The sequence below is a fragment of the Nycticebus coucang genome, chromosome 11 (assembly GCF_027406575.1).
Source record: "Nycticebus coucang isolate mNycCou1 chromosome 11, mNycCou1.pri, whole genome shotgun sequence".
In the NCBI taxonomy this organism is placed as follows: domain Eukaryota; kingdom Metazoa; phylum Chordata; class Mammalia; order Primates; family Lorisidae; genus Nycticebus; species Nycticebus coucang.
In genome coordinates, this window is record NC_069790.1 from 7,844,688 (window position 1) to 7,863,040 (window position 18,353).

General features: G+C 39.3%; 1 protein-coding gene across 1 annotated transcript in view; it reads left to right on the forward strand.

Moving 5' to 3' along the window:
- Positions 1 to 585: 585 nt before the first annotated feature.
- SUN3 (Sad1 and UNC84 domain containing 3) overlaps positions 586 to 18,353 on the forward strand; it is a 46,717-nt gene continuing 28,949 nt past the window's right edge. Inside the window, exons 1-2 of the mRNA XM_053553861.1 lie at positions 586 to 707; positions 14,279 to 14,340. Of these exons, the coding sequence (XP_053409836.1) occupies positions 586 to 707; positions 14,279 to 14,340 (184 nt within the window). The remainder of the gene's footprint in view (positions 708 to 14,278; positions 14,341 to 18,353) is intronic.

An 18,353-nucleotide genomic window follows, 5' to 3' on the forward strand; every position in this document is an offset into this window, starting at 1 on the left:
AGATGTAAGAAACAAAACTTCTGATTTGAAATGATATTTTATATTTGATGACCTTAATACATGGGAATGGAGTATATTAACTTCCAGGTTGTAGTTATCTGTGAAAAATAAAGGAGAAAAGTAAGCTTGGGAAATATTTGGGGGTCTGCCATTGTATTTCTGATATTTTATTTAAAAACAAAAAAAAATACTGGAGCAACCACAGCAAGACATCCAGATTTGCTTGAGTAAAATAGGATGTATAAGGCGGGGAGGCTTTGTATTATTTAGTGACTTTGAAATATGGTACAATAAGGCATTTGAAGAAGAGAGTTAGAAGCGTGTCCACCGCCAGCTTGGAGCACATCTGCCAGTCTGTATTATGAGGCGTCGCAGAGTGTGATGCAACAGAAGACTCAGAAGCCTTTCACAATGTGTCCACTCGCAGTTTTCCCCTTGAAGGAGAAACATCTGTGAAGTCAGAAAACATAAAAGGAAACCAATTTAAACCCAGTGATGTACAGCTTCGTGTTATTCATAAAATAGGAAGGAGAAAGCGAATGGTATTCTTCATTCTACCAGCTGTTTGTCACTTGTGGGGGGAACATGAGTGGAAGAACAAAGACAAGAAGGGCTGCCAGGTTTTTCAGAGGCTGCTCTGACGAAGCCAGCTGTAGCTCGAGTGTGAATATTTTGCAATCAGAGCCTGAAAACCCTGACACAAACAGGTAGGTGACCTTGCAGAGTGGTGTGCCTAAGATCGTAGGTTACATATATCTCCGACTTGTACCTTGTTTACTTGAGAAATAATTGCTCAACAAATGCCAAATGCTTTGCTCCTTTTTTAGAGAAAATTGGGCGGCGCCTGTGGCTCAAAGGAGTAAGGCGCCGGCCCCATATGTCTGAGGTGGTGGGTTCAAACCCAGCCCTGGCCAGAAAAAAAAAATAATAATAATAATAAAATAAAATAAATTTAAAAAATCACTTCCAAATGCTTTCCTCTGCAGTTTTCATCATAGCACTTTGTGGCATGCTGTCTTCCTTCCTTGTTAGTGGTATTTAGGTTAATGACAATGATCTAGGAATGAGGACTAAGAAACAGGAGCTGTCCTTTTAAAAGAATAAGCTCAGGGGGTGGAGCAAAATGGCAGACTATAAGGATCATTCAGCTGAGTTTTCCTAGTACAACTGGTGAAAGAAAGAGAACCCAGCCACACCTGGTGCGGGGACCCTTCTTGGAGTTGTAGCTTAGGGTGCACAGCAAGGTGGTTTTGTACAGGAGACAGCATATGATCAACAGTGGTAGAGAGCTGACTGACTAGATGAGTGTTTGGGAGCTGGTGGGAATGGCTGCCCCCCAACCCCACAGAGGTCCACTGATGGGAGGAAGCCTTTCTGCAGTTTTTGGTTTTCTGGGGAAGCTATGTGTTGAGTGAAAAGCTTGGAAGAGTAGATGAACTTGAACAGTATAAAGCACCCAGATCTGAGTACCAGTTGGAGTGGATTTGCCATCAGTTTGGTGGCTGGTGAGGCAGCCATACTGGGAAGGTCCAGGCTGTCGAGGGTTCATCATTGTGGGAAGGTCGTGAGAAGGTCGTGAAGGTGGGCCTCCCAGCAGGGGTCTAAAACACGGCTGTCATTATTCTATCTGCCAGGATCACGACTCCACTCTTGGGACAGGCTCAGTGGCTCCCACACCCCACAGGAACTGTTGTAAGGGGGCATTTTGAGACCTGCCTCTGAAGGATTCTGGAGAGCTTTATGATCCCTTCCTGGCAGGGTCTGAATGCTGAGGAAACAATCAAGCAATCACTGAGGGCAACTAAGTTAGGAACCAGGACCATGCCTGGGAAATAGAGGTTGCCAGCTGTGTTCTTCATCTCCAAAAAAACCACAGCGCTATCTGGTGCCCTGGCAATATATTGCAACATATGTGTATCCCAATTAAAGCTGGATATATATCCACTGTCTACACACACACACACACACACACACATAGTGAAGAAAGGGAAAAAATACTAAAAAAAAGAAAAAGGAAAAAAATGTGTGTATATATATAGGGATATATAAACTTTTTTCCTTTTTCTTTTTTTTTTTGGCCAGGGCTAGGTTTGAACCAGCCACCTCCAGCATATGGGACCCGCGCCCTACTCCTTGAGCCACAGGCGCCGCCCCTTTCCTTTTTCTTTTTTCTTAGTATTTTTTTTCTTTGCTGCCTAGGTTGCTGCTGTTTTTGGCTATCTGAGCTTTTTTTTGTTTTGTTGTGTTGGATTTGTGAATTTGGTTGGTTCTATACGTAACTGCCATTTTTACTTTCATCAAGAGCACGGGCTCCTGTAACCTTGGTTATTGTACTTTAGTCTCATTTATTCTCTCTCTCTATGTCACTCCTCTCCATTTCACTCTCTCTCTTTTCTTTCTTTTTTTTTTTTTTTAAGAGACAGAGTCTCACTTTGTCACCCTTGGTAGAGTGCTATGACGTCACAGCTCACAGCAACCTCCAGCTCTTGGCTTAGGTGATTCTCTTGTGTCAGCCTCCTGAGTATTTGGGACCATAGGTGCCTGCCACAATGCCCAGCCATTTTTTCTTGCACTTTGGCCGGGGTTGGGTTTGAACCACCACTCTTGGTGTATGGGGCCAGCGCCCTATTCACTGAGCCACAGGCGCTGCCCCATTTCTCTCTTTTGATAAAGATTTTTCTACTTTTTTCATCTTTCCCATATAAATCACTTTGCAATAGCTAAGATATACCCTCTTTTTTCATTATTTCTTCCCTTGTTCCTCATCTCTCTCTCTCCTTTATTTGATACAACTGTATTTTTAATTTTTTTTTTTACCTATTTTTCTTATTATTATTCTTTTTTCTTTTTTCTCTGAGAGCTAGAGTGGCATGGCTATGGTCTGGCAGGGAGCTCAAGGAGGCCAAGAGATCATGGTCTAGGGAGCCCTTCTACATTTGGTTCTCAGAAGATCGTATTGGCAAGTACATACTGCAGGTTTTTTCTATTTCTTTTTCATTTTTATTTATTTATTTCTTCTTGTCTTTTGTTTTTGCTTTTTTATTTCTCTTCCTATTTTTGGCAGAAGAAGAGTTTGGCTTTGCTCAAGCTGGTAAGGAACTCCTGATTTTGAGGAACCCACTCCAGAGCCTCAAAATCCTTGAGTTAGACATGGTGTTAGCATCATACCAATCAATATTATTTCTTCTTCTATCTCTCTGATTCTCTTTTCCTATCCTCTTTCTCTCTTGTTCTTCAATTCTTTTCTTTCATCTCCCCTTCCTTTTATTCTTTTTCTTTCCTTCTTTCTTCTTCTTTCTTTTTCTCCTGTTCTCCCTGCTTGCTCTTTACCCTTCTCTTCCTTTTGGCCTTATACCAATAGGCTACTTCAACACCTAATTCTCAGACAGGATAATTTGAAGCAAAGGAAGAAGTGAGAAGGAAAAAGGAGGACAGATTTGAGTTCTGAGTTCTCCTAGTACAAGTAGAAGATTTTCCAAAGGAATGGAAGCCCTACTGGAGACTATCATAAGTGAAAACTTCCCAAGTTTTACTAAAGATCTCGACATACTCCTTTTAGAAGGATATCGAACCCTGGGTCATCTCAACTCAAATAGAGCTTCTCAAAGACACATTGTAATGCACCTGTCCAAAGGTGAAAGAGAAAATTCTGCAAGCAGCCAGGAGTAAATGCCAACTGACCTACAAGGGCAGAGCCATTAGGGTGACAGTAGACTTTCAACTGAAACTTTCCAAGCCAGAAATGAATGATATTCCACCTTCAACATTCTTTTCTCTTTTTTTTTAGAGACAGAATCTCACTTTATTGCCCTCAGAGTGTCATGGCATTATAGCTCACAGCAACCTCCAACTCCTGGGCTTGGGTGATTCTCTTATCTCAGCCTCCCAAGTAACTGGGACTACAGGTGCCTGCTACAATGCCTGGCTATTTTTTGTTGCAGTTTGGCTGGGGCTATGTTTGAACCTGCCACCCTCAGTATATGGGGCCGGCACCCTACCCACTGAGCCACAGATCCCCCTTTTTTTTTCTTATTTTTTGAGATAGAATTTCACTTTATCGCCCTCAGTAGAGTGCTCTGGCATCACAGCTCATAGCAACCTCCAACTCCTGGGCTTAAGTGATTCTCTAGCCTCAGCTTCCCAAGTAGCTGGGACTACAGGTGACCGCTACAACACCCAGCTATTTTTTTGTTGTAGTTTGGCTGGGACTGGGTTTGAACCCGCCACTCTTGGTATATGGGGCAGGTGCCACCCAACCTTTAATATTCTTAAATGAAATAATTTTCAGCCCAGAATTCTATATCTCGCTAAACTAAGCTTCAAAAATGATGGAGAAATCCAATCTTTTATGGAGATTCAAACACTGAGGAAATTTGTCACAACAAGACCAGCTCTACAGGAAATATTTAGACCTATTCTCAAAACTGAACATCACAATGGACCACCAGCAAAGTAAACACCCAGGAGCTAATCGTCAAAACTTAGCTTCCCCAATGGCACAAAGGATAAAACTACAAATGGACTTTCACAAAAGATGAATAGAACTCCACCACACTTACCAAGTCTCTCAATAAATGTCAATGGATTGAATTCCCCACTGAAGAGGCACAGCTGGCTGATTGGATACAAAAGCATAAGCCATCCATATATTATCTCTAGGAAACACACCTAGCCTTAGAGGACAAATCAAGACACAGGGTAAAGGCCTAGACAACAGTATTTCAAGCAAATGGATGTCAGAAGAAAGGAGTAGTTGCAATCTTATTCTCAGACACAAGCACATTTAAAGCAACTAAAGTTAAGAAAGACAAAGATGGACACTTCATACTGGTCAAGTACAACAAGAAGACATCTCAATTTTAAATATTTATGCTCCCAACTTAAATGCTCCCAGATTTATGAAACAGACCTTGATGGGTCTGGGCAATATAATATCCCATAACACCATCATAACCAAGGACATTAACACCCCTCTTACAGAACTGGACAGATCCTCTGAACAGAAACTAACAAAGATACAAAGGACTTAAATGTGACACTATAACAAAGGGGATTAATCGACGTACACAGAACATACTGTCACAAAGCTAAAGAATATACATTTTTCTCATCAGCCCAAGCAACATACTCCAAAACAGATCACATCCTAGGATACAAAACCTCAGCAAAATTAAAAGAGTAGAAATTATACTTTGCCTCTTCTCAGACCACAAGGCAATAAAAGTGGCACTTAACTCCAGCAAAATCATTCTTCACCACACAAAGGCATGGAAATTAAAGTCTTATGCTGAATGATATTTGGGCTCAGGAAGAGATAAAAGAGGAAATCGTAAATTCCTCAAACATAAGAACTATGAAGACACAAGGTGCCAAAACCTGTGGGATACAACAAAAGCAGCTTTAATAGGGAAATTTATCCCATTAGACACTTACATTCGAAAACAAAAAGAGACCAAACCTTCTTACGGAATTGGAAAAAGAAGAACAATCTAATTCCAAACATAACAGAAGTAAAGAAGTAACCAAAATTAAATCAGAGATTAATGAAATTGAAAACAAAAGAATCATTCAGAAAATTAACAAAAGAAAAAGTTGTTTTTTCAAAAAATAAAATCAGTAAACCTTTGGCCAGATTAACTAGAAATAGAAAAGCAAAATCTCTAATAACTTTAGTGAGAAACGATAAAGGGGAAATAACAACAGATGCCACAGAGATAGAAGAGATTATCTCTGAGTACTACATCAAACCCTATGTCCAGAAATTTGACAATGTGGAGGAAATGGACCAATACCTGGGATCATGACCTCTCCCAAGTCTTAACCAAGAAAAAATAGATCTCTTGAACAGACCAATTTCAAGTACAGAGATATAATAATAAAAATCTCCCAATAAAAATATGCCCTGGTTCAGATGGCTTCACACCAGAATTTGATCAAACCTTCAAAGAAGAGCTTATACCCATACTGCAGAAATTATTCCAAACACATTCTATGAAGGAAACATCACCCTGATACCCAAACCAGGAAAAGACCCAACTAAAAAGGTGAACTTCAGACCAATTTAACTAATGAATATAGATGCAAAAATTATCAATAAAATCCTAGCCATAGATTATAGCTACACATTAAAAAATCATACATCATGATCAAGTAGGTTTCATCACAGGGATGCAAGACTGGTTTAACAGTCTTCTGTTAACATACATTCTGTTCTGTGTCTAACCTTCAAAAGTCCATAAACATAACTCACCATATCTACAGAAGCAAAAACAAAGACTAAATGATCTTCTCAATAGATGTAGAACATCTAATCCTTTTCTAAATAGAACACTTAAGAATATAAGCATAGGTTGGCACATTTTTTAACCTGATTGAAGCCATCTATGGCAAACCCACAGCTAATATTATACTGAATGGAGTAAAACTGAAAGCTTTTCTACATAGAACTGGAACTAGGCAAGGTTGTCCTCTATAGCCACTACTATTCAACATAGTGCTGGAAGTTCTAGCCAGTACAATTAGGCAAGAGAAGGAAAGAAAAGGCATTCAAATCGGGCCAGAGGAGGTCAAACTCTCCCTCTTTGCCAATGATATGATCTTATACTTAGAGAACCCCAAAGACTTAATCAAAAGACTCCTGGAAATGATAAAAAAAAAAATACAGTAATGTCTCAGGATATAAAATTAATGTCCACAAATCAGTAGCCGTTGTATATGCCAGTAACAGCCAGGGTGAGAAGATAATCAAAGACACAATTCCATTCATAGTAGCTTAAAAAAAAAAGAAATATCTAGGAATATACCTAACAAAAGAGGTGACGGACCTCTACAAAGAAAACTATAAAACCCTAAGGAAAAAAAATACAGAAATAGCAGAAGATATTAACAAATGGAAGAACATACCATGCTCTTGGCTGGGAAGAATCAACATTGTTAAAATGTCTATACTTCCCAAAGCAATCTACAGATTTAGTGCAATCCCCATTAAAGTACCAACATCATAGTTTGGAGATTTGGGAAAAAAAAATCTTCATTTTGTATGGAACCAGAAAAAGCCCTGTATAGCCAAGGCAATTCTTAGTAATAAAAACAAAGCTGGGTATCACCCTACCAGAGTTTAGGCTATCCTACAAGGTCATGGTGATCAAAACAGAATGGTATTGACACAGATAGAGACATAGACATTTGGAACTGAAGAGAAGACCATGAGATGAAACCAACATCTTATAGCCCCCTGATCTTTGATAAATCAAACAAGAACATACACTGGGGGAAAAGAATCCCTATTCTTTTCCCAGCAGAAGGTACTGGGAGAACTGGATAATTACATGTAAAATACTGCAACTGGACCAGCAGCTTTCACCACTTACAAACATTGATTCAAGATAGATAAAAGATTTAAATCTAAGGCATGGAACAATAAAAATCCTTGAAGAATGGGTGAGGGAAAAACTGGAAGATATCAGCCTGGGGAAAGACTTTATGAAGAAGACTTCACTGACAAGTGCAACAACAATAAAAATAAACAAATGGGACTTAATTAAACCAAATAGCTTCTGTACAGCCAAGGGAACAACAACCAAAGCAAATAGACAACCTTCTGAATGGTAAAAAAATATTTGCATATTATGAATCGAACAAAAGCTTGATAATTAGGATCTATAGAGAACTCAAATTAGTCAACAAAAAAGACCCAACAATCCCATGTATCACTGGGCAAGAGACATGAATAGAACCTTCTCTAAAGAAAATAGATGAATGACTAACAAATATATGAAAAATAGTCATCATTTCTAATCGTTAGAGAAATGCAAATCAAAACCACCCTGAGATATCACCTAACCCCAGGGAGAATGGCCCACATAACAAAGTCTCAAAGCTGCAGATGCTGGCATGGATGTGCAGAGAAGGGAACACATTTATACTGCTGGTGGGATTGCAAACTAATACAACCTTTTTGGAAGGAAATATGGAGAATCCTCAAAGAACTCAAATTAGACCTCCCATTTGATCCTGCAATCCCATTACTAGGCATCTCCTTGGGGCGAGGGGGGTGGGAGGGCCACATTTTATCATAAGGACATTTGCACTAAACTGTTTGTTGCAAACTCAATTTACAATTGCCAAAATGTGGAAACAACCTAAATATCCCCCAACCCATGAATGGATTAACGAGGTGTGTTATATGTATACCATTGAATACTATTCTGCCATTAAAAAGACAGAGACTTTATATCTTTTTTATTGACCTGGATTGAGATGGAACTCATTCTTCTTAGTAAAGCATCACAAGAATGGAGAAGCAAGAATTCAATGTACTCAATTCTATTATGAAGGCAGTAGATTAGCTAATACAAGGGGTGGGGTGGGGAATGAGGGAGCCATGAGAGGTGAAGAGGGAGGGAGGGAGAGGGTCATGGAGTATGGTACACCTCTTGGGAGCAAGACACAATTCTAAGAGGGAATTTACCTAACAAATGCAATCAGGGTGCCCTAATTCTTTGTACCGTCAATGAATCCTAAACAAACCAAAAGTCTAGACTTTGAACCAAATGTAAAAAATATTTTTAAGACAATCCTGGGGAAATTTAAGTATGGATCAGAATTAGGTGAAACCAAGAAGTTATTAACAATGCATGATAATGGCACAGAGGTTATAAAGAAAACACCCATGTACAAAGGAGTAGTGATTGGAAGCCTGGATTTTCCTTGAAAATATTTCAGCAAATATAAAGACAAAAAGGAAAATATTATAATTTTCTATAGCAAAATTTTGCTAATTGTCAAATCTAGGTAACAGATAAATAAGGATTCGTTATACCAGTGTCTTTTGTATACATTTACATTTCTTATAATAAAAAGAATGTAAAATTTAAAAAAATAATAAAAGAAAAGAAAAACTCACAGGCACTTGTAATCCCAGCTACTTGGGAGGCTGAGGAAAGAAGGTCACTTGAGCCCAAGAGTTTGAGGTTGCTGTGAGCTTTCATGCCAAAACATTCTACCCAGGGCAACTCTGTGTCCAAAAAAAAAAAAAAGGAAAGAAAGAAAGAAAAATTATAGCCTTGGGTGAGAATTGACTAAAGAATCTGTGAATGGATACGCACCCTGAGCTGATAACTGGTGTTTCCTCCAGTGAGAACAGAAGCAGAGACTGGGGACTGGTAGGGTGGGGAAGCAATATTGCTTGGGTGGCCTAAGACCTAAGACCTATTTACCTCCTCCATTTGCTGCGTCCTGGGAAAAGAAAACTGAAAGTAAGAAAGAACCAGCCTATCAATAACAATGAAGCACTTGCACAGCAACAAAATTGTGGATAAAAATCAAAAGGAATGCTACAAAGTGATATGTACAAGAAGACCAGAATTTGAAAATTACAATAGATAACAAATCATACTCACCCCAAATGGCAGAATCCCACTCAGAAACCCCTGTGTGAAGTCATGGAAGGAGTTTTGCAAAGCAAAGCCTGGCAGCCAGACTGGCGGGTTCAAGCCCAGCCCTGGCTGAACTGCAACCAAAAAATAGCCAGGCGTTGTGGCGGGCGCCTGTAGTCCAAGCTGCTCGGGAGGCTGAGGCAGGAGAATCGTGAAAGCCCAAGAGCTGGAGGTTGCTGTGAGTCCTGTGACATCATGGCACTCTACCAAGGGTGGTAAAGTAAGACTCTGTCTCTACAAAAAAAAAAAAAAAAAAAAAAAAACACTGAATAGGGCAGCGCCCGGAGCTCAGTGGGTAGGGTGCTGGCCACATACACCAAAGCTGGCTGGTTTGAACCTGGCCCGGGTCAGCTAAAAAACAATAATGGCAACTACAACCAAAAAATATCTAGGCATTGTGGCGGACACCTGTAGTCCCAGCTACTTGGGAGGCTGAGGCAAGAGAATCGCTCAAGCCCAAGAGTTGGACGGTGCTGTAAGCTGTGACACCACAGCACTCTACCCAGGGTGGCACTCTACCCAGGGTGACAGCTTAAGAGTCTGTCTCAAAAAATAAAAATAAAAATAAATAAAACACTGAATAAACCTTTGGTAAATATGGTAATGTGGCAATTTTCATTTAAGTCAGCCGTAATTGACCTTGGAATCATTTTCTTTAGAAAGTGGAAACCGTACTACTTCCCACAAGACCAATAATATTTAAGGGTGTAAGGGGACTCAAGATTATACTTCCCTGGAGGGCAGAGAGTTAAGAAAACTCCCTTCTTAGCTGTTTTTTGACTGTCTTATGACCCTGCATGGCTAATGGCTCACACTTAGACTCCCTGCCGGGTTTGAGCTGTAGTTTTAAGGACCAGCTGATATTGTAATTCAAGAGCAGATCACTGAGAGAGTAAATTTGTACATCACATCGTCAACAAACTTGAAAAAAATTAATATAAGCAATCTATTTACTGACAGTTAAACGTAATTTGAAAGAAGGAGCAAAATTCAAATAAATACACATATCTACATTTAAATTAAATTACTTTCAAGGTTAAAGTTACCTGCTTAGCAATTCCTTATAGAATATAGGAGGAAATTGTGCCTTTCAGTTAACAGAAACTAGTTCAGAACCAACAGGTGAAAAGTCAAAGAGCAAATTGCTAAAGTGACTTAAAATTCTGGGACCAGCTCTGCGCCCCTTTCCACTGCCCCCCACCCCCAGTGCTTCTCCTTCTGCGTCAGGCTGCCATCTGCAATTAATGAATGATCCATCCAAAGCGGTTTTTCGTGTAAGTTGAAATTTTTAGTTTATCAACTTGTAATACTTTGTGCAGAAGTTTATAGCATCCTACCTTAGCTTGATTAGACTATTCTAGCCTTTTTTTCTCTTTTTTTCCTTTAAGGCTTTCTTTTTTTTTTTTTTTTTAGAGACAGAGTCTCACTGTACCGCCCTTGGTAGAGTGCCGTGGCGTCACACGGCTCACAGCAACCTCTAACTCTTGGGCTTACGCGATTCTCTTGCCTCAGCCTCCCGAGTAGCTGGGACTACAGGCGCCCTTTAAGGCTTTCTAAAATGTTGGGCAAGAACAGGTTGTAACTACAACACTATGTAAAATGGTTTAACAGAAGGTACTGCAAACGAATATGCACATGCCCTGTGACCCAGCACTTCTGCTCTTAGAAATATACCTAAATGAAACGTGTGCATTTGTTCATCAAAAACTATGCACAAGAAGAATGTTCCTAGAGGCATTGCCTATAAGAATATTTCTTTCTTACACATTGTTTATCATGGCCCCCAATTACCCACCAGTGTTAGGATGGATACCCATGTGACATATTCACACAAGAAGATAAATAAACCACAATAGCACTGATAACTCGCAAACACACTGCTGAGAATAGAAGGCAGACAGATGGGGCACGGATACACATGGTGCTGTTTTCACATGGCTCGAAGCCGGGCAAGTCAAGATGACAGGAATAGAGCTCAGGAGAGCAGCTACCTTTGCTGGTGGATATAGAATCTTAGGGAGACAAAAGAGAGGCTTCTGATGGACTGAGTGTATTTGTTTGCTAAACTGCAATTAAAAAAAAAATACCACAGCCTGGGTTGTTTGAGCAATAGAAACTTGTTCTCACAGTTTTGGAGGCTGGAAGTCCAAGGTCAAGGTTCCAGCTGGTCCATCTCCAGCGAGGGCTCTCTTTCTGGTATGTAGACAGCTACATTCTCACTGTGCCTTTATGTGACCTTCTTCTGAAGGTACACTCAGGCAGAGAAAGAACTCTGCTTTTGCTTCCTTTTTTCTCTCCTTTTATTTAAAAGTATTACAGGGGTACAAATACTTTTGGTAGCGTGGATCAGCGCCCATCATCCAAACAGAGTTCAGTGTACCTGTTACTCACCCTCTCTTCCCCACTGCTGCTGAATTTCCTTTAAGTTTTATTTCCCAGTAAGCACGTGTATGTTTTCAGTTCTATTTTTACAGTGAGTATGTGCAATGTTTTTTTCCCCATTCTTTAGATACTTTCCTTAGGATAATGGTCACCAGTTCCATCCAAACTGTTGCAAAATCCATCAAGTCATCCTTCTTCGTGGCTGAGTAGTATTCCATGTTATACGTATTCCTTCTGCCTGTGTTAATTTACTCATGAATTGATGGAAACTTAGGTTGATTTCACATCTTTTCAATTGCTAACTGTGCTGCAATCAACTTTCCTGTATAGTGTCTTTTTGTTAAAATGGCTTCTTTTCCTTCGGGTAAATATTTAGTAGTAGGATTACTGGGTCGAATAATAGGTCCACTTTTAGTTCCTTGAGGAATCTCTATACTGTTTTCCCTGGAGGCTGTACTAATTTGCAGTCCCACCAACAGTGTAGAAGCGTCCTGTCTGCACCCATGCCAGCATCTGTTATTTTGGGACTTTTTAATAAAAGCCGAATATTCTAACAGGGGTAAGGTGATATCTCATTGTGATTTTAATTTGCATTTCCGTGATGATTAGTCATGGTGCACATTTTTTCATGTGTTTGTTGGCTATCTGTTTACTTTCTTTTGAAAAGTTTCTGTTCAGGGCGGCACCTGTGGCTCAAGGAGTAGGGCGCCGGTCCCATATGCCAGAGGTGGCGGGTTCAAACCCAGCCCCGGCCAAAAAACCACACACACACAAAAAAGAAAAGTTTCTGTTCATGTTTCTTGCCCACTTTTTGATGGGGCTGTTTGATATTTTCTTGATGATTTGCATGAGTTCTTTATAGCCCTTTTTTTGGATGTATAGTTTTTGAATATTTTCTCCTATTCTGAAGGTTTTCTATTTGTGTTGTTGATTATTTCCTTTGCTGGGGGAAGCTTTTAAGTTTAGTTAATTTTTTTCAACATTTCCACAAAAATAACTATAAGACACTAAGAAAATAAATTGTAGAGAAAAAAATGGAAAAACATATCATGTTTTGGACTAGTAGAATCAACATTGTTAAGATGTCCATACTACCTGCTGTGGTTTATAGATTCAATGCAATTTCCGTTAAAATACTAAGGTCGTATTTCACAGATCTAGAAAAAAATAATTCTATGTTTTATTTAGAACCAAAAAAGAGCCCAAATAGCCAAGGCTTAATTAAGCAAAAGGATCAAACCTGGACATATCACATTACCAGATTTCAAACTTTACTACAGGGCTGCAGTAACCAAAACAGCATCACATTAGCACAAAAATAGAGACATAGACCAATTGAACAGAATAGAAAACTGAGATATAAAACCATCCACATACAGCCAATTGATACTTGACAAAGCAGACAAAAATATACAGTAGGAAAAGAATTCTTATTTAATAAATGGTGCTGGGAAAATTGGTAGCTACATCCAGAAGAATGAAACAGGACCTGTCTCTCTCACCACTCTCGAAAATTATTTCAAGAGGAAGAAATGACTTAAATTGTAAGGCATAAAACCATAAGAATTCTAGAAGAAAACGATCCTCTTTTTATAAGCGCATGAGTCCTATTAATAATAATAGTTCAGGGACCCACTCTCATGATCTCATTTAACCTTATTAATTAGCTCAAGATTTTACACCCAAATACAGTCACAATGGGGATAAGGTTCAACATACGAAATTGGAGAGATACAATTTTTTCCACGGCAATGAGTCCTGGGTGTGGCTGCATGGATGTGCTCATTCTGTGAAGGGTCCCTGGGCTGTATAATAATGATTTATGCCCTTTCTATATGTATGTTATATTTCAACTCAAAGCAGAAAAAAGTGTCATGATGGCTTCAGAGAATTTTGTTAGATAATTGTTTTAGGTTAATACCTAATTTCTACAAAATGAAAGACTGGATTCTTTTCTTTTTCTTTCTTTTCTCTTCTTGTCTCCCTTCCCTCTTCTCCCCTCCCCTCCTCCCTCCACTCCCCTCCCCTCCCTCCTTCCCTCCCATCTTTCTTTCTTTCTCTCTCTTTCTATCTCTCTCTCTCTCTGTCTTTCCTTCTCCCTCCCCCTCTCCCCCTTTCCTTATTCTACATTTGAGACCTCTGGGATAATTACTTTGTTTTCTTCCTAAGCATTTAAGGAACGTAAGTAGACATATACTAGCATACAGTTATGTGTATGTAAGTGAAGGATATGAGTGTATGTATGTACACATGTGTGCTACAGGGAAAACTATCTTCTCTCCATTTCAAAAACAATGGATTAGAAATTAATTCACAGACTTAACCGGAAATATGTGAGAATGAACACAAGTGAGTTTGCGGACTTCAGTGTAGTGGCCAGTTTAAAGCTCCCGTTATAGGATAATAGTGATATAGGACATTGCTGAATTCTTTTTTAACATTATTTTCATACTTTATAGGTTAACTCGACCATGGAAGATTATCCTATGTGTGATTCTTGGATTGACTTTCCTTTTCATAGGTACGTTTCACTTTACTAATGATCCTTAACACCATTCCCAAGATATGTCTGCGTGGTGAGAGAGGTCATAATAGAATAACTCACATCTGTAGATAAATGGCACGGAAGATGCTAGAAGTGACCTGCATGTTCTTGAAGCATATTTTTGTCTTTTATTTCTGATTATAAAAATAATACATATGTATAAGCTTTTTTATAGAAAGTTTAGAAAATGCTTTTCTCTTTTAGAACTGTGGTTTAAAATAGAAGTTGCTTTAATGTTAAGAACCTTTCAAATATTTATTGCAAACATATTATACATTTCACCTTTTCTAAATTTGGGGGACTTAGCTTGGGAGATTTTGACAACCAAAGTCTCTTACTCATCACACCGTAAATGATTGCTGAACAGGCGATGATAATTTCTGACTGGGCGGTGCCACCACCCACAACCCCTGGTGCACTGGACAATTGCTCTTTATCATATTGACAAATTGAGGCATGGAGTTCTCATTAAAACCAGGCTTTCAACCCAGTTATTGCCATGAAACCATGTTTTATGACATGGCAGCACTCTGGGTGCTAGTTCTTTATGATTGCACATGTATACCCAGACCGCTGGTTTACCCTGATTCTGTGCCTGTCCAAGGCCAGGCCTGCTCCATCCGTTAGCCACAGCTTACTGGGCTGGGAGTGCCCATTCCAGCTCAGTGGACCTCTGGACTAGACCTTGAACACTTTGGTCTCTAATAAGAACTACAGATTGCTTGGTTTGCTCTGTTTCCTGGCTGTCTTCTCTTTATTACCCTCTGCAGCAGCCTTCACCATTTTGCTTCTGCTGGCCCACCTCATCAGCCCCTGCAGATGAAGCTTCCTCCTAGCTCTGACCCCAGGCCTGTGTGTAACTGTTCAAACTGTTCTTCCTGATTTCCCCTTCAGTGTCTGTGTCAGGAGTGCACAGTGTGGTCAGTACAAATATTTGTATTCAGGATCTGTTTCATTCTGGAAATTATACCCCATATTTTCTTAACATCTTTTAACACACACACACAGTTTTTACAATGGATGCAATGGCTTCTTTGTATTTCCCAAGTTTAAGCTTGCCAACAAACATGCCAGATCCATTTTAGACACCACTGATTATGGGGAAGATTTCAGTGGAATTAAACTGGACTCTGATAGGTTTTTGCTCTACTGAATTAAAATGCACATAATCAAAAACTATTTCAAGTGTATCTTTCTGTGGCGTTTACTGAATTCACAGTATTGTGCAATCACTGCCTCTATACAGTTCCTAAATATTTTTATCACCTCCAAAGGAAACCTCATACCCCTTAAGTGGTTGCTCTCCATCCCCCCCCAACAAAGACATTGTCAATCAACAATCTGCCTTCTATTTCTGTGGTTTGCTTATACTGAACGTGTCATATAAGTAGAATCATACAACATGTGGCCTCTCTTGTCTGGCTTCTTTTTTTTTTTTGAGACAGAATCTCACTTTGTCACCCTTGGTAGAGTGTCATGGCCTCACAGTTCACAGCAACCTCAAACTTTTGGGCTCAAGCGATTCTCTTGCCTTGCCTCAACCTCACAAGTAGCTTAGACCACAGGCAACCTCAAACTCTTGGGCTCAAGCGATTCTCTTGCTTTGCCTCAGCCTCACAAGTAGCTCAGACCACAGGCAACTGCCACAATGCCTGGCTATTTTTAGAGACAGGGTCTCACTCTGGCACAGCTGGTCTCAAACCTGTGAGCTCAGGCAATCCGCCCACCTCAGCCTCCCAGAGTGCTAAGATTACAGGCATGAGCCCCCACGCCTGGCTCTTGACTGGCTTCTTTTGCTTAGCTTAGCATAATGTTTTCAAGGGTCATTCATGTTGTAGCATGTATTTGTCCTCCATTCCTCTGTGGCTAAATAATATTCCACTGTATGTATATAATGCATTTTGTTTATCTATTTATCTATTGATAGACATTTGAACTGCTTCCCTCTTTTGGCTGTTGTGAACAGTGATGCTATGAGCATGTGCACATATGTTTGAGTATTTGTTTTCAGTATGTTTCTTTTGAGTGTACAGATGGTAGTGGAATCTCTGGGGAGAAGCTACAGGACTGTGTTTCCACAGTGGCTGCACCATTTGCATTCCAATGAGCAGTGTTAAAGGAGTCCAATTTCTCCACCTCTCCTAACTTTTGTTGCTTTTCTTGTTTGTTTGTTTTTTTTTTCTTTCCCCTCCATAACAGCCAGCCTGGTAGATGTAAAGCTGTGCTTCACTGCGGTTTTGATTTCTGGTTAATGACTAAAGATATTAAGCATCTTTTTATGTGTTTATCGATCATTCGTATAGATTCCTAGGAGAAATGTCTGTTCAATCTTTTGTTCATTTCTTCACTAGGTTATTTGTCCTTTTGTTGTTAAGTTGTAAGAGTTCAATATAAATTCTAAATACTATATTCTTCTCAGATAAAAGACTTGAACATATTTCCTTTTAGTCTGTAGGTTATCTTTGTACTTTATTATATCTTTTAAGATATAAAAATATAATTTTTGTGGTATCATATCAAGGACTCCCTGGCCGAATCCTACGTCAGGAAGATTTATACTGTTTTCTTCTAAGAATTTTATGGTTTTAGCTCTTAAAATGTCCTTCTTTCCTATTTGACAAAAGCAGTTTTGTGGTTATTGAGCCATTTTTGAGTTCATATTTGTGTACGAAGAAAGATAAGGTCCAATTTTATTTACTTATTTATTTTTGTATGTGGATATCTGGTTGTCCCAGCATCATTTGTTGAAAATATTGTTCTTTCCCCATAGGAATTTTTGAATAGTCTCTTGGAACTCTTGCTAAAGCTCAACTGGCCAGCGATATATAGATTTATTTCTGGATCTTTTATCTCATTGGTCTATATGTCTATTATTATGCCAGTATCACACTATTGGGATAAGGATTTTTTTTTTTTTTTTTTAGACAGAGACTCACTATATTGCTCCTGATAGAGTGCTGTGGTGTCACAGCTCACAGCAACCTCAAACTCTTGGGCTTAAGTGATTCTCTTGCCTCAGCCTCCCAAGTAGCTGGGACTACAGGCACGTGTCACAATGCCTGGCTATTTTGTTCTGGTTGTTGTTGGTGTCTTAGCTGGCCCTGGCAGGGTTCAAACCTGCTACCCTTGGTGTATGTGGTTGGTGCCCGGCTGACTGAGCTATGGGCACCACCAGGGATAGGGATTTTTAAACAGGTATTTCTTTGAATCTGTAGATAGCTTTGGGTAGTATTGCCATCTCAACAATAGTGTCTCTTCTAATCCATGAGTATGAGTTGTCGTTCCATTTACTTAGGATTTCTTAATTTCTTTTCAGCAGTGTTTTCTGTTTGGGTTTAAAAGTGAATCTGTAAGCAGCGTTGTTGGATCATGTTTTTAAATTCATTCTTCTAAGTCTCTGCCTTTTGACTGCAGAGTTTAATCCATTTACATTTAAATCAGTTATTATTAAGGAAGAGTTTACTTCTGGTATTTTCCTATTTTTTAAATCTATGTCTCATACTTTCTTTTTTTGTTGTTCCTCACCTCCATTACTGCCTTTTTAAATTTTTACTTGATTTGTTGTAGTGTACTGTTTTAGTTCTCCTTTATTTCATTTTGTATGTTTTTTAGACATTTTCTTAGCAGGTAGCATGAGGATTACAACTGACACTATAAATTTATATAGTTTGAATTGATATCAAATTAGCTTTAATAGCATGCAAGCACTCTGCTCCTATAGAGCTCTGTCCCTTATCACGTAAAAAATCACATCTTTACACATGTGCATTCACTAACATAGATTTGTAACTTTTTTCTTTTTGAGACAGAGTCTCATTTTGTCACTCTTGGTAGAGTGCCATGGTGTCATAGCTCACAGCAACCTCAAATTCTTGGGCTCAAGTGATCCTCTTGTCTACCAAGGAGCTGTGACTACAGGCACCTGCCACAGCACCCCGCTATTTTTTTTTTTTTACAGATAGGGTCTCACTCTTGCTCAGGCTGGACTT